This window comes from Penicillium brevicompactum (genome assembly GCF_028827555.1).
Source record: "Penicillium brevicompactum strain IBT 35665 chromosome Unknown utg000003l_segment0_segment0, whole genome shotgun sequence".
In the NCBI taxonomy this organism is placed as follows: domain Eukaryota; kingdom Fungi; phylum Ascomycota; class Eurotiomycetes; order Eurotiales; family Aspergillaceae; genus Penicillium; species Penicillium brevicompactum.
Window position 1 is genome coordinate 911,773 of NW_026623206.1, and position 25,146 is coordinate 936,918.

Here is a 25,146-nt window from a genome sequence, read left to right on the forward strand (position 1 = left end):
GGGAGTATGAATGGAGTCGTATCGACTTTCTTGTAAATACGAACTGTCACCCATTAGAGACAATAGGTTTGCCGGTCTTTTGGTTATATGTCTTTATTACTAATTCATGGGATATATACATGTCCAAGCTACACGCAGTGTTACCTAACATTGTGAGTTCTCTCTAAAATGATGCATTACCATTTGTCGCCACAAAAGAACAGCTCTATTTACCCTTGGTTGATTTAAGATTTAGAGTCTGGAACAAAAGACCACTAATGTTTGCCACATGACGAAAATCAGTCATCCAAGTGTGCGGGTGGAACCCTGTGTTTAAATGGTCCATGGTTTTGCTGTCCGAGGTTTCTCTCCATTTTTCAAGGCTCAGTTAACTAATCCCTATCCATGGATCAGCTGGGTAGTTATAATTCTAGGACTTTAGCCGGGACTCAAGACCACAGGAAGTGTATCGCGTGTAACGTATCATTGGAATGAATGTCTCCATGTATACCAGGGTAATCACTTTGTTCTGTGCGTACCAGCTCTATAGGGATGCCTGGCACTTGGGAATGTGCACAGAATCCGCAGCATCTAATGCAGTGCTGATTATCTGCAAAATATCTGCGGCCTCTTCTAGACCCACAGAGAACCGGATGATAGTCTCGTTGGTGTCATTGGTAGCCCCCTGTCTCTTGCCCGCCTGCCCAGTCATCTGCATGTAAGGCGAGGCAATGCAGACATCTGCACCGAATGATAATCCTTTATAGACATCCAGGTGATCGAAAAAGATAGAAGAGCTTTCGATGTCAATGAACTCCATTGTAAAGACACCTCCATACCCAGGCTCAAATTCTTCGGACTTGGAACACATCTGGCGGTCGTAGTAGGCACGGGAGTGGCACAAAGATTGGTGGTAAATCCGGGTAAGCGGGCTAGACGGATTTGAGACAAGTGGCAATAGCTTTGTCACAAGATACTGGGTAGTTTTATTGATGCGAGAAATGCGGGCTGAGAAGTCTCGGCTGTTGAGTTCCAGCTGAATCGCATCTTCCACAAACAGACCATTTTCATACGTGCTGGCGACTTGTCGTCTCATAGCACCATAGTGCTTTGAACTAGGATTCAAGACAATACTGTACGCAATTGAGCCTCAGTCTTGCTCTGTGTGGGTCAAATTTAGAGTTTGGTTTGAGACTTACCTTCCTGCCATAACGTCAGCATATCCACTGAAGTATTTGGAAAGTGATGAGACGACAATGTCTGCCACGTCCAAGAGATTGACGTTGGCAAAGCTAGCGATACTGTCATCTACCACTAGAGGTATCTCATGCTGGTCTGCCAACCGACGCAGACGTTCCAAATCAACCGTACGTAGCAAGGGATTACTAGGACATTCACACCAAATTGCTTGCACCGTAGGGCAATCATCAGGTTCCGCAGCAAGATGAGCAGCAAGATCATCCAAGTCACCATCGGTTCCGAGCTTATAGGCCCTCAGTCCTGGTCCATAGGTTTGCAACATCCTATAAGTTGGCTCATACAGCAGGCCAGTACTTATGGATTCACCAGACCGCCAATTCAGAAGGGACTGGTGGACGTGGTGGATAGCAGCCATCCCTGAGCCGTACAAGAAGACATCAGAGAGGGATACCTGCCTAGTGATCTGCGAGTTGTCCGTGGACCGCTGGAAATAACCAGAAATCCGTGATCGAATTTGTTGGTAGACAGGATGCAGGTCTGCAGACGATTTTTGCATGGCGCTTTCGGGGCCTGGGGCCCATGCGCAAATTTTAGGGCTAAGCCCGTATTTGAGACACTGCTGCGCCAGTCGAGATGACACTCCCGGTCCTGCGCGTTGCCAGAACTCACTGAAATCTTGACTCAACCCACTCGGGTAGATCACAGCATAGAGGACTGGACCAGATGGGTGATGGTCACGACATGGTGAGGCCATGAACTCTACAGAGTACATCTGAATCGATTTGGCGAAATTCGATCGAACCCTCAAACGCGAAGGGGAAAGTATGTATTGCTTGCAGGATATCGCTGCCCGGGAGCCAGATAATAACATAACGGAGTATTGTGGGTAATCAACATCGGGAATTAAGGCCCGAACAGCGGAACTGAGCTTCAATCGATACCAGTATGAGTCTTAATCTGAAGAGACGTATGTGGAGAAGAAAGGAATAGCTACGGGAGGCTCACCAGACGAATATCAGGGTGCACTACGGACCTTGGATATCCGTTCTCCATCTGTGCTTTTCCCTGCCCAAAATCGACCATATCATCCCATGTTGGGATATGAACTAAAAGGCTGTTGGGACGATCCGGATATGGCTCTCCAAGACCGGGCTTGCGCTGAGCTGTCATCTTGCGCAATGGCACTTTGTAGACCAGATATCTCTGGGTTGTTGCCACAAAAAAGGGGGTGTGTTGATAATCCCTGAGAAGCAGGTTTGCGTAGGAGGTTTCTTTATGAGATGAGGGGGGGGAGGAGAAGTGATCAAGCTAGCAGTCCCTTGCATGACTACTAGGTAATTTTGTCCCTGCTCAGGCAGTCCTGATGTGTGAGATTCCCGATTTGGGGATAATCGGCAAAATCGGCTTGCAGTGCCGGACTCAGACCCGCGGGTATATTAAAACAATGATGGCGGTACCTATCCATCTATCTGGGTGTTACAAGCTCGATATAATATAGCATCAGTCTCGGGGTTAGGATATAATTCTACCCAAGCTGGATGAATGATCGACTTCCAAGGTTATGTCTCAGACAATCACGGGAACGATGGCAAGCACTACGTTATTTAGGTCATAGTACTCCGTACATATACAGAAGTGATTCCAGTGGTATGTCTTGTAGAAGTGACCAAGCACGAGTACAATGGACCCAGGCAGGATGCGCTGGTGGACTATATGTGCCAATTGAGCGGACGTGCACTAGGGGCGAGGAACGAGATTTGCCAAGACTGCCCGCAAGGGGGCCGGCCCAGCGGAGCGGGGCGGGAGTGGGCGGAACGCGATCATATTCTTGCAACAGCTTGGGGGCCACAGGGTTGATCATTTCACTCGTTGGTTTGCACATCAAGTTCGAAACCAATTGAAGAAGTCAAGAAATCTAAAACATCACAGAAAACTCGAATGACGCGCTTTCCCTTGGGGAAATGGTCCCCGTGAGTTGAGTGCGAAGCTCAGGATCGGAAGAAAGCAACAAAAATGACCAAAAAATAAACAAATAATGAAACCAGCACAAGCCTCTCAGCGATCATAGCGTCGTCTCGGGCATACGATCTCAACCTGCAACCACAGCCACTTCCTTCATCATCCCGCCCAGAGGCTTTACACTGGGACTCGCCGACGCTCATTTTGTTTGGGCAAGACCCAAGTTTCTGCTCTCTCTGAATAGGCGCACTTGCATCATTCCGAGGGACATCGGTATTTTCGCCTGATTTCGCCCCGGAGGCTTCATCAGCACAAGGCTGCGAATTTTCTGAGACTGCTTGATCCTCAGTCTGTAGACTCTGCAGGTCCTGCTGGCTGATTAGATTGACCGTATTTGCTGTTTGATCCGGGATCTGAATGATGTCTGCAACAACCCGAATGAAGAGTCCTGCGAGGTTTTGGGTCCCTTTTTCGGACAATGCAGGAGCTGCGCAGTCAAATGAAATCATGGTTTCGACCTCGTCATGAGAGAAGGCAAGGGCAATATCGTACTGTAAAATGTGTCAGCTTTGAGGAAAATTTGAGTTGGACTAAGGCAAAATAGGAGGCACACATACATCTGGCGACCCACGACCTGTCTGATCTGATATTGAAATTTCGTGTTGGTTTCTGTCCTTATCAGTTGGACCAACCTGGGCAAACACCGCAGTGTTGACGATCCCCTGACCGAAGGTTCCTGAAAGTTGCATTGCTTTGCCGAGTGGAATGAACTGAAACCTTAAGGCAGCGAGATAGTCTTCCTGGACCTTCTGCATGGTCGACAGCACCGAAGACTGAGTCTCAAAATCGAGAAAACACAGGAGCATGTTGATGAGAGGACCAACAACCATGTCAACCCCGGGGAAAGGGGCATCACGTCCAGACGTTGCATATCCGAAACAAACCTTGTCAGAGCCAGTAACGGCACGAAGCAGGAGTCCCCAGGCCAGATAGAACACGTTCGAGGATGTAACCCCATGCCGCTGACAGAAAGCAAGCAGAGCATGGTGAGTGGCCGAGTCCAGCGAGATCGAGAAGACTGTGCGATCTTTTGGGTTGTGCGATGTGACTGTTTGCCAGAGCGTTGGGAAGTGACAGGCCTGAGCCTCCTGAAGATAACTTTGCCAAAATTGTTTCCCTTCATCCATGGGCAGTTTATGTAGGTAATCAATGTACATCTTGTATGGCGGTGCTGGTGTAGTGGAAAGGGTACCAGTGTACGCTGCACATATCTCTTGCCTTATGAGGCTCAGGGAATAGCCATCGAACATGGTATGATTGATTTCCAAATCACAAAACAAGTTCCCAGATGCTGTTTGTACCAGAACCAGAGAATGCTGTGGTGTGTCTCTCCTGTTGAAAATATCGGTGTGCCATTTGAAGTTGCTAGTTGGTACCGGGGGAACTGCCTGGTCGGTACACAAGACGCTGACATCCACCGGAGGGTCCTTCAGCACTAACTGGTTTTTGATCTTGCTGGGCTCAAGAGCGTCAATGAAGATTGTCCTCAAGATTGAGTGCCGGCTCGCGACTAATTTCCATGCACGCTTCAACCGATCAAGGTCGACTGGCTGCGTGCCTGTCGACTTCACTGTCCATCGCACTCTAGTCCAGTAGGGCCTTGGACTCTTAGCCTGACTCATCATCATTCCCTGCTGCACGGGAGCGGAGGGATAGATATCTTGGACTTGGTCGGAAGAAAGGCCCAGGTGCGGGAGAACTCTTCTTGAAAGCTCGTCCAGAGTAGTATCAGACAGCGAAAGCAAGGGGAAGTCGCAAATAGTGTAGCATGGTTTCAGTAACGGGAGTTCCTCCGCTGCAGCTTTCAGCGAGCACTCGGATTTGCCAATCCACTGGATTATCCTGTCTTGTCCTTTCATCTCCTTGTTGTACGTGATTTCAATCTTGAGCTGGCCCTGAACAACTGATGCGGCTATGTCAATTAGCGCAAACCGCGCCAAATTAGTCACCGTAACAGGAGACTGCGTGAAAGCAATGTTGCATCGCTGGAACAGGGAATCCGGGTTATTGAACTGTTGACTCAAGTCCGTATAACTGAAAATAATTTCCACAGGGTCTTTGATCTCGAATGCATGTTGATCAGCGAGACTAAGGCTCCGGGGTGTGCAATGCGATAGGCAATTGCGTGGTCTCTGCCTGCGCGAATCTTTAACACAACGGACCATGTCTGTGAGGCTGTTGCTGCGTGTAGCTAAGGCTGAAATGATGGAGATGGTGGTAAAGCAGCCCACGGTTCTCGAAAGGTTGACAGAAGAGTCACAGGCTTCTCGACCCTGCTCCTCGCTGAAGAAAGGCGGTGGGTAGCGGTCGTGGAATGTGTTGGTAAATGCGTGCAAAAGAGCTGCGTGGACAATCTCAACAGGCTCCGTATTGAATGCATGGTTGGCCGTGCTCATAAGAATGTGTGTCATACTTCTATCAAGCGTGAAGCTGGCCTGACTGGAATTTCCCAGGGTGTTTCTACCGTGCGCAAGGGCCATGCCCCAGTAGTCTTGCTGGGGTGGCTTGGTTTGAGAGGGGGTGCAACCTGCGCAGAGGAACGTTCAGGGCCCTGGTTCACCTGTTCACTTATCCAAGATTGGAATGGGAATGGGGGCAACCCATTCATTATCCCCGACATCATGTACTCTTCCAGATCTCCGAGGATGATTTTCCATGACACAAGGTCCACTGCCAACTTGTGCGCGACCAAAAGGACATACTGGCCATCCTGGCTGGTGTCAATCAAATCCACAGCCAATACGGGGCCTTCGACAATGTCTATGGACTCCTGGCTGCGATGGAGCAGAAGTTCTATGTCTTCAAGTTGAGTAGTTTGGTGGGTGCGGACCACATAGCAGCCTGCTGTGCCAGGCAGAATCTTTTGCTGCCAGAGCCCATCAGCTCCTTTCACAAACCGAGCTCGAAGCATAGAATGGCGCATTGCCAAAGCCTCAATTCCCAGTTGGAGATCGCTTAAATCCAAAGCACGTGATATACGGGCGAGAAAAGACTGGCTAAACAGGTTCTTGCCCACATCCTGAGAGGCAAAGAGAAGGCGTTGGAATGGGGACAGCTCAAATAGGCTGTCCGTGGCATCGTTTAGCTGGGTGGAGGCGGCAGAAACATAACTCGTATGCTTTGCCAGCTGCACGACGGTCTTGTACCTGAAGATATCGCCAACCGTGATGTAGACACCACCTGACTTGGACTTGGCGGATAACTGCATTGCGGTGATTGAATCGCCCCCGAGTGAGAAAAAACTTTCGTTCACACCCAAGAGACTTCGGTCGATGTTCAATACTTCGGCAAACAGTATTTGCAACTCTCGCTCTACTGGAGATGCTGCTGCGCATTGTTGAGCCTCAGCACGCTGAAGGCTTGCCCATTCAGCTAGCGTCCGACTGGCAGCTAAGGCTTGGAGTTTTCTGCGGTCGGCCTTGCCACTAGTAGTCGTGGGGACCTCGTCAACGGGAATATAGATGCTTGGTCTCATGTAGATCGGCAAATGCCTTTCCAGCGACTGGTTTATGAGCTTGATATAGGCACTGAGAGCCGCGCGAACTCCATTGACTGGCCCTGATGCCGGTTTCCCGAGGGCGAGGTAGACTGCCAGTGTTGGTTTGCTACTTCCTTTGGGATTGACGATCGCAGCAACCACGGGGGCCATGGGCAATGCAGCTCCGTCTGCCAGCATAGCTTGTTGGACATGCTTTTCAACTTCCTCGAGTTCCACTCGCTGGCCATTTATCTTCACTTGGTTGTCCTTTCTCCCAATGTACATCAGTGAGCCGTCTGACATATATTGAACCAAGTCGCCGGTCCGATAAAGCCGTCCTTCACGACCGGAGCCATGGGGACCTCCTGAACCCTCGACCAACCATCTCGGGTTATTGATGAATGCAGTCGCGGTGCGTTCTGGGTCGCGATAATAACCACGCGCCACAAGTGGACCCTCCAGCCAGAGCTCACCCACACATCCCAGTGGCATCAATTGACTGGGTCGACATGGGTCAACGATCCATGTATTGCAACCCCGGCCTTTTCCGATGGAGGGGGTGGACGTGCTTGACTCAAGGCTTGCAAATGTCACCCATACAGTGGTTTCTGCCGGCCCGTAAGCATTGATGAGATGGACATGCGGGCTCCATTGCTTTATATCTGCATGCGATACAGGTTCTCCGGCTAAGACGAGGGTTTGGAGTAAAGGCGTGTGGGAAGGGTCCAGAAGACGCGCGACAGACGGAGTAAGACTTGCGTAGTTCACCCCCAGACGACGCATTGTTGCACTCACATCTCCACGGCGCTCTGACTCCTCGGGTACGCAGACGCAGCCACCGGATCCGAGGGTAGCAAGAATCGATCCCCAGCAGACATCGAATGCGTACGAAGCATACTCAAACACCCGCGCGGAGGCGGTTAGTCTCAAAAAATGACTTTGTTGAGCAATACCTGTGCTGAAATTTGAATGACTGATAGCCACGCCCTTTGGCAGACCCGAGCTCCCAGAAGTAAACACCAGATACAGGCTACTGGCAGGGTCGACCGTGGGCAAAGCAGTATCATCAGCAGTTTCCTGTCCAGTCTGGCTTGTGCCTTCGACCCGAATCACGTTGCAGTTTGCAAGAGCCGATGCTCTGACGTGAGTGCCCTCTGATGCAAGTATAAGCAGTGGCTGGACCTGTTCAACGATGGTGCGCAGTCTCTCTTCTGGCAGAGCGGGATCCAAGCTTACCATGGTTCCACCAGCCTTCATTACAGCCAAGCTAGCGACGGACATCCAGCGGGACTTTTCAAAGAACAGAGGAACGTTGATGCCGGGCCCAACACCGAAACTTCGGACCTTGTGTGCCAAATTTGTAGACAGGGCATTGAGTTCCATGTAATTGAAACTGCCGTCCCACGCACAGATTGCCTCGGCCTCTGGTTGCCTCTCTGCTTGTTCCATGATGAGCTCATGTACACAGCGGTCTTGAGGCTGGGTAGTGCAGGAGTTCCAATCCCAAATGGTCCGCGAATCGTGGTCGCTGATGAGATGAGCTTCAGCAGCTGACTCAGTCCCGTGTTGCACGATGTATTTGACTGCACATAGGAACACGTCAAGGGCACTCCGTGCATGGCGTTCAGACATCATTGACTCGTTGAAGGAGAAGTCCAACGCGGTTCCTTCATCACCAACCCCGATGTTCATCATGATGTCGTACTGGTTCTGGGTTTAGCGCAATGCCATGGAGGATCGGCAATTTTCTGTCTTACCTCGGTTGGATCATCGCCTCCTTTTTCTACAATCAGCACGCTCGACTTGCTGTCTTTGGTAACTGATCCACTCGCTTGAACTGATATTGCGCTGTTGAAAAGCTCCTTTTCGGGCGTTTCTGCCATGTGAAAGACTCTCGATAGGGGGTAATGCTGAAATTCGAGACCTCGAAGATACTCTTCTTGGTTTCTGTGCACCAATTCCGTAAGGGATTGCCTGCCCGCCAAGTCGACGCGGCTGACAAGCATATTGATGAAGGGCCCAACAGTCTTTTGAGCTTCCTGAAGGGGAATGTTCCGACCTGATGTGAGATATCCAAAGCATACGTTGTCCAAGCCAGTATAGACCCGTAGGGCAAGCGCCCAGGCAACATGGAAAACGTTGGATGTAGTCAGCTCATGTTCCTTGCAGTAGGCACGCAGTTCTAGGTGTAGCTCATGGTCAAATGTTCTTGAGATGCTGTTTTGCGCCCGCTGTCTCTCCGCAACTTGGCTGCCAACCTGAGGGAATATGCAGGGCTCAACCCCTTGAAGATAGTCCTGCCAATATGCCTCGGCGGATGGAGGAGACAAGCACTGCATGAATTGAATATAGTCACTGTAAAGAGGTGCCAGAGAGGAAGGTAGCATGTTATCATATGCGGCGCACAGCTCCTCCTTGAGAATTCCAATGGAATGGGCGTCGATACACGCATGATTGATGGACAGCTCGCACAATATGCCTGGTATTTGGGGCGACAGAGAGAATTTTGAAGTGACTTCCCCCAATGATGCTGGTGTGCCCTCGATTCTGGCCTTTTCGGTGGACTGGTCAAAATGTAGGTTTGCCCGGAGGTCCTTCAACACGAGTTGATCTTTCAACCCCCTGCCCGATATGCTTTCAACGAAAACAGTACGAAGGGCTGCGTGCCGATCGACCAGACGTTGCCACGCAAATCTGAGTCGGTTTGTATCGAGTGTTGAGGATGCTTGTGCAGGTTTCGCCATCCAGCGGATTCGAGTTCTGTAAAGTGATGGGTTCTTGATCTGGCTGAGGATGATTCCTTCTTGCAGCGGTGAGCAAGGGTATATATCCTCCACTTCTCCATATTCAAGCCCCAGCTCCGTCAATCTTTGTCGGAGAATTGGCAGGTCGGGGTCTTTCAAGTGTAGCAGCGGGAAGCTGCACCGGGTGTAGCTTGGCTGAGCTAGGGGAAGCTCTTGTGCTGCCTTCAAGAGGGTGCTTTTGCATACTTCGACCCACATACGGATAGAGGCTTGGTGTTGCATGTGCTTATTATAGAGGAAATCGACGTTCAGACATCCATCCATTACCGATGCCGAGATTTCTACCAGCGCAAAACGATGCAGCTTTCCAGAAATGTCACAAAGTTCATCAAGCTCATCGGGCAGGCTGCGTAGGTTGAACAGAGAGTCTTTTCGCTCTAACTGCTGATACAGGCCGAAGTAGTTGAATATCACTTCAACAGGGCCATTGACTTGGAGTACCTGCTTGCCAGTCGGACTGAGAAACCTACATGCAAAGTATGGCCGGCCATTGCCTGGCGTCTGGCGTCGAGTGTCCTTGACTTGTTGAACGAATCTGGCGATAGTGTCTCCCTGCTTGGCGGTAGCCACTATTGGGAACATAGTGGTGAACCACCCGACCGTGCGTGAGACATCGCTTGCAGAGCTCCAAGGCTCACGGCCATGACCTTCGCTGAATACTGTTGGGGGTGACCTATCATGGAATGTATTCGCAAAGGAATGCAAAATACACGCATGGAGGAGCTCCACTGGCTGTGTGTCGAATGCTGCATTTGCAGGGCCCAACAATGTCTCTGTCACTTGCTGTGGAAGTACAATCTTGCCCGTGGCCACATCTTCGAAAGTGTTTACAGTGTGGGCCTGACCCCAGTAGTCGAGCTCTGTAGGCGGAAGAGGCAAAGTCCCGTCCGGGAGAGCAGCTTCCACCTTACAATCCTTCTGCGCATGATCAGCCTGCAAGCGACACCAAGTCTTGAAAGATAATGAGGGAAAGCCGGAGATTGATCCAGTGGTAAGGTGATCTTCCAGGTCGGCCAGAATAACTCTCCAAGAGACCAAGTCCACGACCATATGGTGAGCCACCAAGAACAGGGATTGGCCCTCGGTGGTATTGATTAAGTCGACGGCCATCACTGGTCCATTCTGAATGTCCAAAGACGTTTGGCTCCGAGAGATTACACCCGAAATACGCTCATTATCTGCAACGTCATGTTCACTGACGCGATGGCTTCCCGGGCTTCCAGGGGGGAGGATTCGTTGGGTCCAAATATTATCTCCAGTGCAGTCGAAGCGAGCACGCAACATGCCGTGATGTATCACTAGGGCATCCACTGCGGTGCTGATTTGAGAAATTGTGACTGGCTGACGGACCTGCACAAAAAAGCTCTGATTGAAATGATTGGGGACCCCATGCTGCGCGTCGGCGAACATCTGCTGGATCGGGGAAAGGGCAAATGGCTCACCCTGGTCGTCCTGCATATCATCTACAGGCAAGTTCGCCGAGGGGGAGACAGCAAGTGCCAGTCGAGCGATAGTCTTGCACCGGAAGATGTCTGGAACCGCAATTTGGAGATTGATGGATCGGCTCTTTGCGGAAAGCTGCATCGCGGATATCGAGTCACCCCCAAGAGCGAAGAAGTTGTCATTTATGCTGATTTTCGAAGGGGCAATATTCAGACACACAGCCCAGAGTCCCAAAATTTGGCTTTCTACGTCGGTCGTGGGTGCTTGGTAGTTGCCTCGAGTTGGTTGCAAGTCCGTCAACTCTTCCAAGGATTTAGATGCCCAGGTCTCAAGCAGCCGTCGTCGATCCCTTTTGCCCATTACCGTCATCGGAATGCTGACCACTGGAAGAAAGAGACTGGGCACCATGTAGCTTGGTACTCGGTCTGCCAGGCGCTCCTTGGCGCCTTGGGTGTAGTGATTTAGCTGCGCTCTGACGGTCTCCAGTGGACTTAGCGCAGCATCTCCGATTGCGAGATAGGCAGCCAACAATGGGTTAGCACTGCCTTGTGGGCTGACCACCTCAGCAGCCACAGAAATATCTACGGCCACCGGAGACAAGGCTTGTTTTAGGTGATACTCGACTTCAGCCAACTCCACACGCTGTCCACGAATCTTGACCTGGGCATCTTTACGGCCGACGTAGACCAGAGTTCTGTCTGGATTATAGCGCACAAGGTCACCAGTGCGGTAGAGACGGCCGGATCGACCCGCTGGCCCACCGAGCTGGCCACGCAGTAGCCAGGGAGGAGATTCGCTAAAATTGGCCGCAGTAAGATCGGAACGGTCAAGATAACCTGATCCTACCAGAGGACCTTCAACCCAAAGCTCACCCACAGCTCCGTAAGGCGACAACTGACAGCTTTCCGTTGGCTCAACCACCCATGTCGCCAATCCTCGGCCTGTTCCAATTGTTCCGGGGTGACATTTAGTGTCGTCAACATCAAACACAGTGGAGACAATGCTACATTCGGCAGGACCATAGATGTTCTTGAGTTTCACATGGCCTCCCCACTGAGTTATCTCCTGCTGTGTCAACGCTTCGCCGCCGAGAACGAGGGTCTTGAGGTCAGGGAGAGATCCTGGATCAACTAGACGTGCGGCGGACGGGGTGAGGAATGCATAGGTCACAGCCATGCGACGCATAGATTCTGCGATATCACCCTTTCTCTCTTCATCGGAGGGAATGCAGAGACAAGCACCGACTGCCAATGTATGGAGGAAGTTCAACCAACAGGCATCGAATGCGTACGATGGAAAATCGAAGACCCTGGCAGACTCGGTGAACCCGAGAGTGGCTTGCTGGTGGTAAACCGCACTAGCCAGGTTACCGTGAGACATGATAGCACCTTTTGGAACCCCTGTGCTACCTGACGTAAAGTTGATATAGAGTCGATCTGTCGAGTGAACGGCAGGCAACTGGCCATTTTCGATGGTCTTGGTCCAGCCGACGTCGAGGGTATGCCGGGAGACGACATGAACAGGTTTATCAGTGAGGAGATGTGCCTTCTTGTTTGCCTGCGCAGAGCTCAGAAGGAGGAGAGGCTGGACTTCCTTCAAAATTGTCCGAAGACGGTCCTCTGGTTGTGTGATATCAAGAGCCACTGATGCACCACCAGCTTTCATGACCCCAAGCATTGCGACGGGCATCCACATAGACTTTTCAAAGCAAAGCGCAACCATGACATTGGGACCGACTTCCAACTTGAGTAGATCATGTGCTAGCTTGTTGGAGAGTTTGTCTAGTTCACTGTATGTCAGATTTCCATCCCATGCGGCAACAGCCTCAGATGCGGGCTTCCGCTGGGCCTGCTCCATGATCAGAGCGTGCATGCACACGTCCACTTTAGACGGGACCGGGGAGTTGAGGGACCAGACTCTCTTGAGATCTTCCTCGCAGATCACTTCGAGGTGGTAAACGGGGCGTCGATGCAGAGATTCATCGCAAAGAAGGCGTAGCATGTGTTCGAATTGAAGGGCTAGTCGTTGCGCTTGTGTTTCAGGGATGACATTTGAGTCGTAACTCATCTGAAGTGACACACCGGTCGCCGCCAGCTGGCATTGCAGCAGGAGGGAATACGAGTTGAAGCTGCCGAGGGGAGGCTGACGATCAGTGACACCCTCTTCATTAAATAGTGAGGCCCATTCATCTGTTTCCGTCGTGTCTGGTGCCGGCTGTACCACTAGTAATGTCTGGAACTGACAGGCTCTTTCGGCGTCTGCACTGAGTCTCTGAATTTGCTGCAACCCAAGCTGCTCGTAGGGTATCATGTCGACGGACTGCTCCTGCATCTGTTCCAACAGGCCAATGACGTTCATCCTTTCGCGGATAGTGGCACGGACCAAAACCGTCGCGATGGTTGGGCCTTCAACTAGTTCCACGCGACGAACTGGAGCCTGTCGTCCGGTTACGGTAGATCCAAAGATAACATCGGCACACTGAGTGTAATGGGCTGTGAGAATTGCCCAGGCCGCGCGAAGAGACGTCGCTGGCGTTATATGATTGTTTGGCCACTGGATGCGGGACATCCGATGCTCCAGCAGGTTTCGTGCACATGGTTGGTACGCCGGAGAGGGCAGGGAAGGAAACGGCACTGCTACCAGACCATCCAGTGTGCTTTGCCAGTATGCGTCGGCCTCAGCGCCGAGATCTTTCACATGCTTGATCACTGAGCTGAGAGGAACAAGACCATCACTCAGGATTCCGTGGTAAGCCTTGCTAACCTCTGTTAGAAGTAGAGACAATGACCAGCCATCATATAGCGCATGATGGATTGTCAGCAAAAAGAAAATTTCCCGGTCATCGCGGTCGCCACAGCCCTCAACCAAGCCACACCTGGCCAAGGCCGTCCCTAGTGTGATGGGGTAGCTGAGGTGCTCTTCAATAAGTGAGTCTAGACTGCGGCCATAGTGCCACTCGGGTGCTTGCGTTGTGACGACTTGTACCAAACCCTGCCCATCGAGGTCGACGATACGAGTTCGTAGGATCGATGTTTCCATGATGACCTTGTTCAAGGCATCTGTGAAGCGTGGGATATCGACCCAATCGTGCAGTCGCATGACCTGAGGGTTGACATAAGCACCTTGTCGTTTGGCTGTCAAAGAAAGCAGGCCTTCCTGTAGCGGTGTGCATGGAAGGACATCTTTCACGGAAGATGGATCTAGATGGCAAGATTCGGCAACTTGCAACCGGATTTGAGACGGGCTCATCTCTCTTTTCAACAGTGAAAAGGGAGCAATATCATCCGGAAGTAAATCTGAGACCCGCTTCGCCTGACGAGCCATGTCGCATAGAATGGGGAATTTGAAGATTGCCGCCACCGTAAGGATGGCGCCCTGCTCCGCAGCTAGTCGGACGAGCCGGATTGCCCCAATTGAATCACCTCCAATGCGTAAGAAGTTGTCAGTTGCGGCAATGGATTTCGCCTCTATATCCAAAATAGCGGCCCACATTCCTTGAAGACGCCATTCCAGTTCTGTTGAGGGCTCGCGGCGCATGTGCTGTGAAGGTTGCAGGGCTGCCAGCTGCTCTAAATTATGTGAACACACTGTCTGTTTGAGCTTGCGCTGGTCTCTTTTCCCGTTTGTCGTGAACGGGATCTCTGCCACGGGGAAATACATGCGAGGGATCATATAGCTTGGCAAGGTCTTATTCAAACGGTCTTCGACTCCATGTGTATACTGGCCCAGTGCCTTACTGCAGGACTTGAGTGACTTGATAGCCTCATGACCTATGGGAACGAAGGCCACTAGCACAGGATTCACACTACCCCGGGGGCAGATTAATTCCACAGGCACCGGCACATCCACCCCGGGTGGGAGCGCTTGGCGGAGGTGGTGCTCTATTTCCACGAGCTCAACACGCTGACCCCGGATCTTCACCTGGCTGTCCTTGCGCCCGGCATAGAGAAGAGATCCATCCGCCAGGAATCGTACGAGATCTCCTGTCTTATAGACCCGGCCCCGACGCCCAGGGCAGCTCGGTGCCCCACGCAAGAGCCAGGCGGGGTCCTCGACATAGGTTGCCGCAGTCTTTTCTGCCTCGTCGAGATACCCTTGTCCGACGAGTGGCCCCTCGAGCCACAGCTCACCCTCCGCGCCCAGCGGTGCGAGACTTTTTCCATGCAGTGGGTCAACCACCCAAGCATTTAACCCCAAGGTGTGACCTAAAATTCTGGCTTTGTCTGATTGGCCCTGGAAGTGGTAAATCGTTGCAACAATTGTGCATTCAGAGGGACCATACGCGCCCAGCAATTTGAGATTGGGCCATCGCGTAATGTCATCTGCAGTTATAGCCTCTCCACCCAAAGTGAGCGTCTCCAGGCTGGGCACCGTTGCAGGGTCAATTGTCCGAGCCACTGATGGAGTCAAAAGGACGTAGTTGGCATTCATTGATCTAATGCAGCCTGGAAGATTGTCCTTCCGCTGTTTCTCAGACGGGATGCACAAAGAGCCACCCGAGGTCAACGCATAGAAGAAGTTGAACCAGGGGACATCGAAAGCATATGACAAACAATCTAGCATTCGTGGAGATTCCGGCAGCCCGAGTTTTGCTTTTTGGTGGTGAATGGCGGAGCACGCGTTCCCATGGGTCATGATGGAGCCTTTTGGGGTTCCAGAGGTGCCCGAGGAAAACACGAGATAGAGCATGTCGGTGGACGAAATCTTCGGCAAAGAGAGAGCGTCAGAATGAGGCATACCCTTCAAGGATTGTTCAGTAAGAACGATGTAATCGGGTTGTAATCGGCGGGCCAAGTCTCGACAGCCTGGAGATGTCAGAATTGGCCCTGTAGACTTCTTTACCACGAGCTGCAATCGCTCTTCTGGTTGCTCTGCATCCATCAATGTTATGGCACAGCCTGCTTTGAGCGCACCCAGAATGGCCACAGGCACCCACTGAGACTTCTCGAAGCATAGCGGCAGAATCGAACGGGGCTTGATACCGCGCGCCAGAAGATGATGAGCCAGTCGAGAGGATGTATCGTCCAGCTCTCGGTAAGACAATTCCCCATCCCAGGCACATACAGCTGGTGCATCAGGCTCTTGCTGAACACACAGGTTGATCATGTCAAGCAAGGAGCCGGATAGCGTCTCTGGTACTTCCGCATTCCACCCCCAAATTGTGGCTAGATCTTGGTGACTGGTCATCATCTCTAGATCTCCCACGCTGCTGTCTGAATGATGCATGATGTTTTCCAGAGCTTGCAAGAATGTGTCAGCTACTGCGCCGACTTGTTGCTTCGATAGCAAATGCTCGGAGTAGTTGATCAAGATTTTGGGACTATCCTCTAGCAATAGCACCGACGCCACAATGTCATATTCATGCGGATCATACACTTTCTCATCCTCAAGTGTAATAGTGGCCATATTTGAGCTCGCGAGATCGGCCCTGGTAGTCTCCACAGAGAGCGCAGTGTTGAACAATGGCTGCCCTTCGGTGCTTTGGGCGTGCAAGACGTTTGCCAGAGGATAGTAATTGTACTTCAGTCCACGCAAGTACGCTTCCTGTATTTCTTGTATCACAGTGAGAAGTGCTCGATTGTTATCAAGATTCACATGAGTCACTACCATGTTGATAAACGTTCCAACCGCCTGGTCGACGTGGCGCACAGGCACGTCCCGGCCGGATACCACATACCCGTAGCATAGGGATTCGCTACCAGTGTAGGTTCGTAAGACCAAAGCCCATGCCAGACTGACTATGTTTGCTGGGGTCAAGTCGTTGACTCTGCAGAACTGGCGCAAGGTCTGGTACGTCTCAACCCTGATAGGGAGGGAGTGAATTGCACCTGAGTCCGTGTTTTGGGCAATCGGAACGTTCAGGGTCGGGAAAATGCACGATTGAGCGTCGGCTAGCTGGCTCTGCCAAAACCTCTTCGCGTCTTCACCGGGCAAGGTCTGGAGGTGCCGAATATAATCACTGTAGAGAGGTCCTGGTTCTTGAGGGAGTAGCCCATCGTATGCGGCACACAGGTCGCGATTCAGAAGTTGGATTGATAGAGCATCGATAACGCTATGACTGATCTCCAGATCACAAAAAAGGCCACCTTGCGATGTTGGGCAAAGAACAAGCGAATGCACTGGTCGCGTTCGCGACACGCTGGCCAATCTGTGTTTCACAACGGCGTCTACCGGGTCCATGGCGTGAATAGTCTGAACATCGGGCAAGATATCTTTCAGAACCACTTGGTAACTCAAACCATCCGAAGAAAAGCTTTCAGTGAATCTGGTTCTGAGCACACTATGACGTTTCACGACCTGCCGCCAGGCAAGCTCGAATCTGGCCGCATCCACTGGGCTTGAGGCTCCACTGCTGGATCGAGCTGTCCACTGCACTCGGGTCCAGTACAAATTCGGACTTTTTGCCTGACTCAACAGAATACCTTGTTGCAAAGGGGAGCACTGGTATATATCCTCAACTTGCCCGTAGGATAATCCAACGTGTAGAAGCCTCTCCAGTTCCTTTTCCATCTCTAGTGTCTGGGGTAGCAACGAAAAGTCAGACAACGTGTAGCTGGGTGGCGTGTTGATGAGCTGAATTGCTGTTTTTTCTAAGGAGTGTTCGAATGCTACAATCCACTCATCAATGGCGCCCTGTTTCTGAATCCGCGTGCTGTATTTGAAGTGAAACTGCATGCGTCCTTCAGTGAGCTCTGTGGAAACATCGAACAAGGAAAGCCGGTCCATGTGTTCTGCAATGTGTGACACTGGATCCAGAAGGTCGGAGCAACGTTGGAAGAGGGCTCCATCTTCATTGAAGCTTTTATTGAGGTCCGAATAGTTGAAAGTGATCTCGTGGCAAGCCTGACTGCCAAGCATCTGTTTTGTAGCGCGGTCCAAACCCCGCGATGCGAAGTAAGACCACTCATGGCCAGGGATCTGTCTCCGATGATCTTTGATGTAGCGAACTAGTTCTAAAATGTCCGTTTGACCGGATTTTGGTGCTGCTGCAATTGGTCTCATGTTGGCAAAGCAACCCACCGTCCTGGATGGGTCGACGTCTTGACTCCATGATTTTCTCCCGTGGCTCTCGCTGAAGATGATTGGGGGTTGTCGGTCGGCGAAGGTACTCATAAAAGATTGCAGCAGTCCAGCTAACAATAGGTCGATGGGTTCACTCCGTAATGCACTGTTCGCTGGTCCAAGTAAACTGCTGGTTGTCTGCTGGCTCAGGGTAAATCCAGCCTCCTTCACATCACCTTGTGTGTTAAGCCCTGACGGGATCCCCCAGTACTCACCAACGAGAACTCCCATATCCGATGACGCATCATCATCATCATCGAATGATTTGTTTTCCGATGCGTATTCCTCTTGGAGTTCGCACCAGGTTTGGAAGGGGAGTGGCAAAGAGCTAGAAATGGTTCCAGTGACAAGGCATTCCTCCAGCTCTTCGAGCAAGATTTGCCAGGACAGAATGTCGACCACCAGGTAATGCGCTGTAAGAAACAGGTACTGATGTCTTGGGGTGTCAATCAGATGGACCGCAAATAGAGGACCAGTATGAATGTTCAAGGACTGTTGAGTATCATTAAGGGCCGGAATGGCGTCATCTAAGCATTGCAAGACATGATGGACGAAGCGATAAGTTCCATCAGTACATGAGATGATTTGCTGCATCCATGTCCCATCGCTGCCACGGTCAAAGCGAGCACGGAGCACTGAGTGTCGCGCGACAAGTAGCCGGATTGCGCGTCGCACACCATCGGGTTGCTGGTGCCGCACAATACGGACGAAAGAACTTCGATTTGAGTGGCCATCTTTATCTTGGTGGAAATTGATGAGAGCCTGTTGGACGGAAGAAAGGGCGAAATGTTTGTTGTTCGACACCCCGGAGCCTTGGCTCTCATTGGTCAGATCACGTGGTCGATTTTCCCGCGGCGCGAGACGCCGGATGGTCTTGTGTAGGAATATATCTTGCACCGTCACAGGAACTCCTCTTGCTAGCGATTTGGCCGCTACCTTCATAGCCAAGATAGAGTCGCCCCCCAAAAGGAAAAAGCTTTCGTCTCGACCGATCTCAGAAGCATCCACGTTCAAAACCTCCGCCCAAAGCTGTTGGAGACGATGCTCCATCGCGGTCTGGGGGGCCTCGTGAACCGCTGCATGTGAGGGCTGCAAGTTTGTCAACTCGCCTATTGTGAGAGAAGATCCGATCTCTCGTAGTCGCAATCGGTCTGTCTTTCCCGTGGTCGTCATGGGAATCTCAGGGACCGCGAGGTACATGCTGGGCACCATGTAGGCGGGCATTTGCTCGGCCAGGTATTCGTCGACCCCATGTAAACATTTAGCAAGACCTTGTCTGGTTCTATTGACATCATCACCAGCTGCTTCCCTCAAGGGTATGAAAGCTATCAGAATCGCTGTGTCGCTACCCCGCGGGGTAATCGCCTCGGCTGCTACAGATGGAACATCGTCGGGCAGTGCAAGTTTAAGATGATATTCCACATCTCCTAGCTCGACGCGTTGTCCACGGATCTTGATTTGCGTATCCCTGCGAGCAGAATAGACCAACGAGCCATCTGGGTTGTATCGCGCCAGATCTCCAGTTTTGTATAGCCGGCCTCGACGTCCTGGAACACCGGGAACACCCTGCGTCAGCCATGCGGGGTCTTCAACAAAGCTTGCCGCGGTCTTCTTTGGATCCCCCAGGTACCCTTGTCCGACCAGAGGTCCCTCCAACCACAGCTCGCCTGTGTGTCCAAAGGGAGCCAGTCGATCCCCGTGGGCCTCGTCGACAATCCAGGTATTGCAACCAACACCTTTGCCCATACTCGAATCCCAAGGTGTGTACCGAGGGACCCTCAGGTATGTAACCGCTACCGTGCATTCGGCTGGGCCGTATGAGTTGATGAGCTCACAGTATGGTGTCCATTGAGCAACATCAGCCTGGGTCATTGCCTCTCCGATCAAGAGTATCAATCTTAATTCTGGTATATCTCGGGGATCAATGAGGCGAGCAACGGTAGGAGTGAGCTGGAGATGATTTACTCCGAGCCTGCGAATTGACTCGGTGATGTTTCCTCGACGGTCACTCTCAGAGGGGATGCAGAGACATCCCCCGGAAGCGAATGTGTGGATGATATTTCCCCAGGCCAGATCGAAGGCATATGACGCAAAGTCAAAGACTCGGGACGTTTCTTTGATCCCCAATGCCTCATGCTGGTAGGCAATAGCACTGCTAAAGTTGGTGTGATTAATCATGACTCCCTTTGGGGGTGCCGGTGCTACCCGAGGTGAAAACTATGTACAGGTTTCTGGACGGATCAACGCACGGAAGCTCTTTGCTTCCCGACTCCGGTAGGTGCTGTAGCTGGATCTCGTCTAGTGGGATGACATCTTTTGTTCCCAGACGAGCGGCCACTTCGATCTGAGCCGGCGATGCAATCATCCAACGTGATTGCAGTTGTTTCACAATTGTTTGCAGGCGGGATTCTGGTTGAGTTGGATCCAGTGCAGCGATTACTGCACCTGATTTCATTACTGCCAGGATAGCTACCATCATCCACTTGGACTTCTCGAAGCAGAGAGGGATGATATCATCTGGCCCAGCACCCAGATGTACGAGGTGATGGGCCAATCGAGTCGAACTCTGGTCCAGTTGCTGGTAGTCTAGGTCACCATCCCAGGCAGACACTGCTGGTGCCAGTGGGCGTCGTCGGGCTTGCTCGGCGATGATATCGTGTACGCATCTCGGTACCATCGCAGGGACCGAGGCATTCCAATTCCATACTGTCCTCAGCTCATTGTATGATGGATCAGAAGTTGAGCTCGTCGACCGGTTTGTGAGAGTGAGGTCGCCAGCGGATTGCCGGACTCGTACGTCTAGGCTCTCTATAAAACCCTGCATTCCTTCTGGAAGAGGGGAGATGATATGCAATTCCAGCCCTTCTGGGTGAGTCTGGCAGTGCATCTTCAGGAAGGGGGCACATTCTGTCTCTTGACGTAATGTCTTCTCCTGGCACAAGCTCTTGGGAGCTTCTTCTGTTTCCTGGGTCTGACCTTTGCCCAGAAACGTCAGAACCAACAGCGTGTCCGGGCGTCCGGTCTCGGGGCTGCCCTGCAACAATAAAGACACTGTACAACCAAATGCAGTCTCGTGATATTTTTTAACCACCTGGCGAAGGACTCCTCGCCATTGTGCCAATTTGGTTTGGGCTGCTCCATCCAAATAAACGTTCACGTCGAGGTCATTCTCGGAAAGGTTATTTGACCTCCCTACTTTCAGGGACCCGTTGTTGGCTTTAAGCTGCTCCACTGCCTGTAAAACCCATGCTTCTAGAGTCACGAGCATTGATTCGACCGCATCATGCCCCTGGAGGCCATCGATCAGGTGCCGAGCCTCAAAGCTCTCAAACAGTATGTCTCCCATCTTCTGAATCTCCAAGCTTGGAAGGGGAATTGGGTGAGGATGTTTGGTGGATTATCGAGCTTGAGCTTCGGAAATGGCACTCAATCCGCTTTAGGAGCTGCTGGCGGTGATTCAGGACTGAAATTTGCCGTTTATTAGCTTGTACTTCCACATAGCTGGGTTGCGGTGTCGGACTGTGCGACTGATCGACAAACCTGGATGATCGTTGAATCTCCTAACCACAATATGCCGTCTATAACACGTAACTAAAGATATTGACGAGGAGGGAACACCAATTTTCCTTTCTCTGGGATTTGACATAAAAAGGGCAGGCAGGCACAGGTTAGGTCGGGCTGATCTCCATATGTCCCTCTTCTTTCCCGACGCATGTCACCAGTCCCACTCACTGGGCATGTTACTCCTCACACAACAGGGGCGCTCTATGCATTGTGTCTCAGGTTCAATATCACTTCTCTATGCCGGGACATTCATCCGACTCCATCCCCTTTTGGCCCGATCCCCCTTAATCCGCTCCGGATGAGGCGACCATCTTTGTTTGCACGTCTGTGAGATAATCGGAAGAAGAAAGAATAAAGACTGAATGCCCCATTTGAAACACCAGGTTCTTCTCATATATTGATATCTTTCGACTGGTTATTCCAGTCTTATAGTGTAACACGCAGAAGCATCGACCATCGAGTGTACAGCTAGTATTTTCATTTATACTGGTCTGAACTTTGTATTTACCTCACATATTTCACTTTGAGTTAACTATGGTCTGCTCAGAGTGGCGCCAATATTGCTGTTCTTTCTTTCCTCTCATCTTGACCGCCATCATCTAGTCCAGTGAAAATTCCATCGACATGTGTATGTATCTGGACAGGTCGCTGACGGCACAGGGGCTGGAAACTAAACTAATCTTGGACCTTCCACTTCATGTTTGACTGAAGCCTTTGGTGGAGACTTTGGAAAATTTACGCCCAAGCGTTCGTCGTAAGGCCTAACTGGAGATCCTTGATAATTCACTCAGAACGCCGATCATGGCGAAATATGCAAGTTAGAGTCATACTTTGTATGATAGTCATGGCTCAACCTGAGCATTCGACCCGGTAGTCCATATCTCACGGTTCGCAGCACATCAAACTCTAATAAGCCACGGAGTCTGTATTGTCTTATTGATGATCATTTTGCAAATAAAACAATCGAGCGGTCTACGCGCTATTGCTTTGCCAGCCAACCACCATCCAGGTCCTTGACTGAGTTTGAAACCCTTCAGTGACCCTTGCATGTACAATATGCAATATCCACATAGTCACCCACGTTGTTCAAGAAGACTGGGACACGAGGATGAGCACGTATGTCTACGTTGAGACTAGGCCCTCGCAATGCTGAGGTCAACCTCCGTACGTAGAGTTTGATTGGTGAATGAGCTAATCATACTTGTGGCATACTTACCACGTACCAGGGATTGAGATCCTTCCTCGCAGCTCAACTACCTATCCGAGGTTGAGGCATGAACGGAGACGCGACTCCGCACTTAGTGTATGCATGACAGTAAGCGCTCCAGGGCTGTTGGTCGCTTAGGCGGTCGCGAACGGGCATATGTACACGATATATCACAAAGGCATTCTACCCTATATTTAGGACACTGCGTGTATGCTGGAGCATACCTGATTTCAAATACCTCGCATGGACGAGAGTCCAGGCGCATGCCATTGTTGAACCTGAGACGCAAGTTTGAGGTAGACATAGTCGTATCATCCATGTAATTTCCAAGATTCCGGAGGGCCGTCAGGTACTGTTGCAGCTTGCAAGCCCGTACTAGTAAGACCTAGGTACTTGATTTCTTTTGCCACTTCTTGGACTTCCCTTTTCGTCTTAGTGCTCAGACCTTGCTACTTTTTGCTGACTGGGTGCAATTGAGCACGCCCCTGAGCGCCTGATCTGCTCACTCAGCATCACTTGTCAGTCCACCTGGGGACCCTGATCCACTCACTGATCATCATCCGAGTGCCTGATTCGCTCACTGAGCATGAGTTGAGCATGCATGAGCGGTCTGAGTAAGTACGCAGGCTTATAGCGGCCCAGGTCGGGAATTACAAACCAGGTAAAATCAGGCAGACATATTACCCAATTTAGTTAAAAGCCTCACCGCCCTATACACCGCCCTATACAACGTATTGTAATATAAGCCCCTTCCTAATTATACACCCCTTCCTGCACCTGCACCACCCCCAGGAGGTTATTTCTACTCCTGGGGGGCCATATCTAGGCCTTGACAAGTACTACAGCACCAGTACTGCGGCACCAGTGCTACAGCAATACTAGACCCCTTGGCCTGGTTTTACAGCACCAAGATACAACTAGACCTGGCAGTGACCCTCCGGGTGGTCTATGACCTTGGACCCTCCACCCGCCCCTCCGAGGTTTAGGGTCGCTTATGAGCGACCCTGACCTGACCCTAGTTCTATAAGGGTCGTATACAGATAACCCTCAATCACCCGTAGCGACCTTCAGATACATAAATTTCTAGTAGACCTCGACACAACCTGCGGGTTACCCAAAACCCGCTAAGAAACGGGTTTACGGGTCACCAACCCAACCCGCGGGTTGGGTCACAGTTCTAGTTTTAAAACCCGCTGGGTTATATGGGTAAAATAGGTTGGTTAAATAAGATAAATAGTAAATATATAAATTATATATAATTTAATTGTATTTTTATATATTTTATTTATATATTAAATAAAAGATGTTAGAATTATTTAATGATTAGAAATTTAGAATTAGATTGAGATTTTAATAAAGTATTACTAATTTTAAATATTAACTAATACTTTATAAAATTATTTTTTCTAATTTATTTATAGGTAGACCTGGCAGTGACCCGCGGGTGATCTTTATAACCCTTGGACCGCCCTGTCACTGGGGTGGTTCAAGGGTCCAACCTTTCAACCCTGAGGGTAGTCCATCTAGGGGTTGGACCCTTGGAGAGTGAATCTCAGGGTCACCTGCGGGTCTACAAACAAGACAAATAGGCAAATCTTATAATATATATAATTTATATAGATTTGCCTTGTATTTTTAAGTATCTCAATTATAGTAACTAATCTTCTTTGGAGAATATTTTATGATTATATAATATTCTAAGATTATAAAAGCTTTTAAAGTATAATTTTAATTCTAGTTTTTATTTATTATATATCTATTAAGCTTTTTTAATATCTTTTAAATTCTTTTAGATAATTGAGGAAAAGGAAGTCTATTATTTTTATTAATATTATTCTCTAGATTAAATTATATCTTATTATCTTTATTTAATAAGTTACTTCTTTATCTTCTTTTAAAAATAGTATTCAAAGATAGTTATAAAATAAATAGTGATTGGGTTTATTTAATCATATCTTCTTTGATATCACTAATTAGTTTAAATAAGATAGTATTTATATTATTTATCTTTATTAAAACAGTGATCTTTTAAGAAGTTAGATATTCCTAGAGAATTAATTACTAGTTCTTTTATAAATTAAATCTTATTATATATATAAATATTATAATATCCTAAATTATCTTTAGCTTTAATAAACCTTGTTAATAATAGTAAATATTATATATAAAGTTGAATAGCTATTTTATATTTATGCTAGTAGCTAGAATAGATATAATATGATAAGCAATATTTATAAGAATAGGCTATTTATATTAGCTATCTTTTCAAAAAGTATAAGATAATAAATACTATAATACTAGATTTATATAAAAATTAATTAGATATAACAAATAGAGATAGATATTAAGATTAACTAGTATCTAGATATTAAATTAGCTTATCTTTATTA

General features: G+C 49.8%; 3 protein-coding genes across 3 annotated transcripts; all 3 read right to left on the reverse strand.

Moving 5' to 3' along the window:
- Nucleotides 1-523: 523 nt before the first annotated feature.
- On the reverse strand, nucleotides 524-1,951 carry N7506_004225 (uncharacterized protein; the record flags this gene model as incomplete). The annotated part of the gene is made up of 2 exons (XM_056953520.1): nucleotides 524-1,112; nucleotides 1,179-1,951. 2 exons carry the CDS (start codon nucleotides 1,949-1,951, stop codon nucleotides 524-526), a joined length of 1,362 nt encoding a protein of 453 aa, XP_056812409.1.
- A 1,777-nt stretch (nucleotides 1,952-3,728) lies between these two features.
- Nucleotides 3,729-5,594, reverse strand: N7506_004226 (acetyl-CoA synthetase-like protein; the record flags this gene model as incomplete). The annotated part of the gene is made up of 1 exon (XM_056953521.1): nucleotides 3,729-5,594. One exon carries the CDS (start codon nucleotides 5,592-5,594, stop codon nucleotides 3,729-3,731), a length of 1,866 nt encoding a protein of 621 aa, XP_056812410.1.
- An 11-nt stretch (nucleotides 5,595-5,605) lies between these two features.
- Nucleotides 5,606-21,331, reverse strand: N7506_004227 (acetyl-CoA synthetase-like protein; the record flags this gene model as incomplete). Its single annotated transcript, XM_056953522.1, has 3 exons — nucleotides 5,606-8,380; nucleotides 8,434-20,140; nucleotides 20,235-21,331. The coding sequence occupies 3 exons, from the start codon at nucleotides 21,329-21,331 to the stop codon at nucleotides 5,606-5,608; spliced, it is 15,579 nt and encodes a 5,192-aa protein (XP_056812411.1).
- Nucleotides 21,332-25,146: the final 3,815 nt, after the last annotated feature.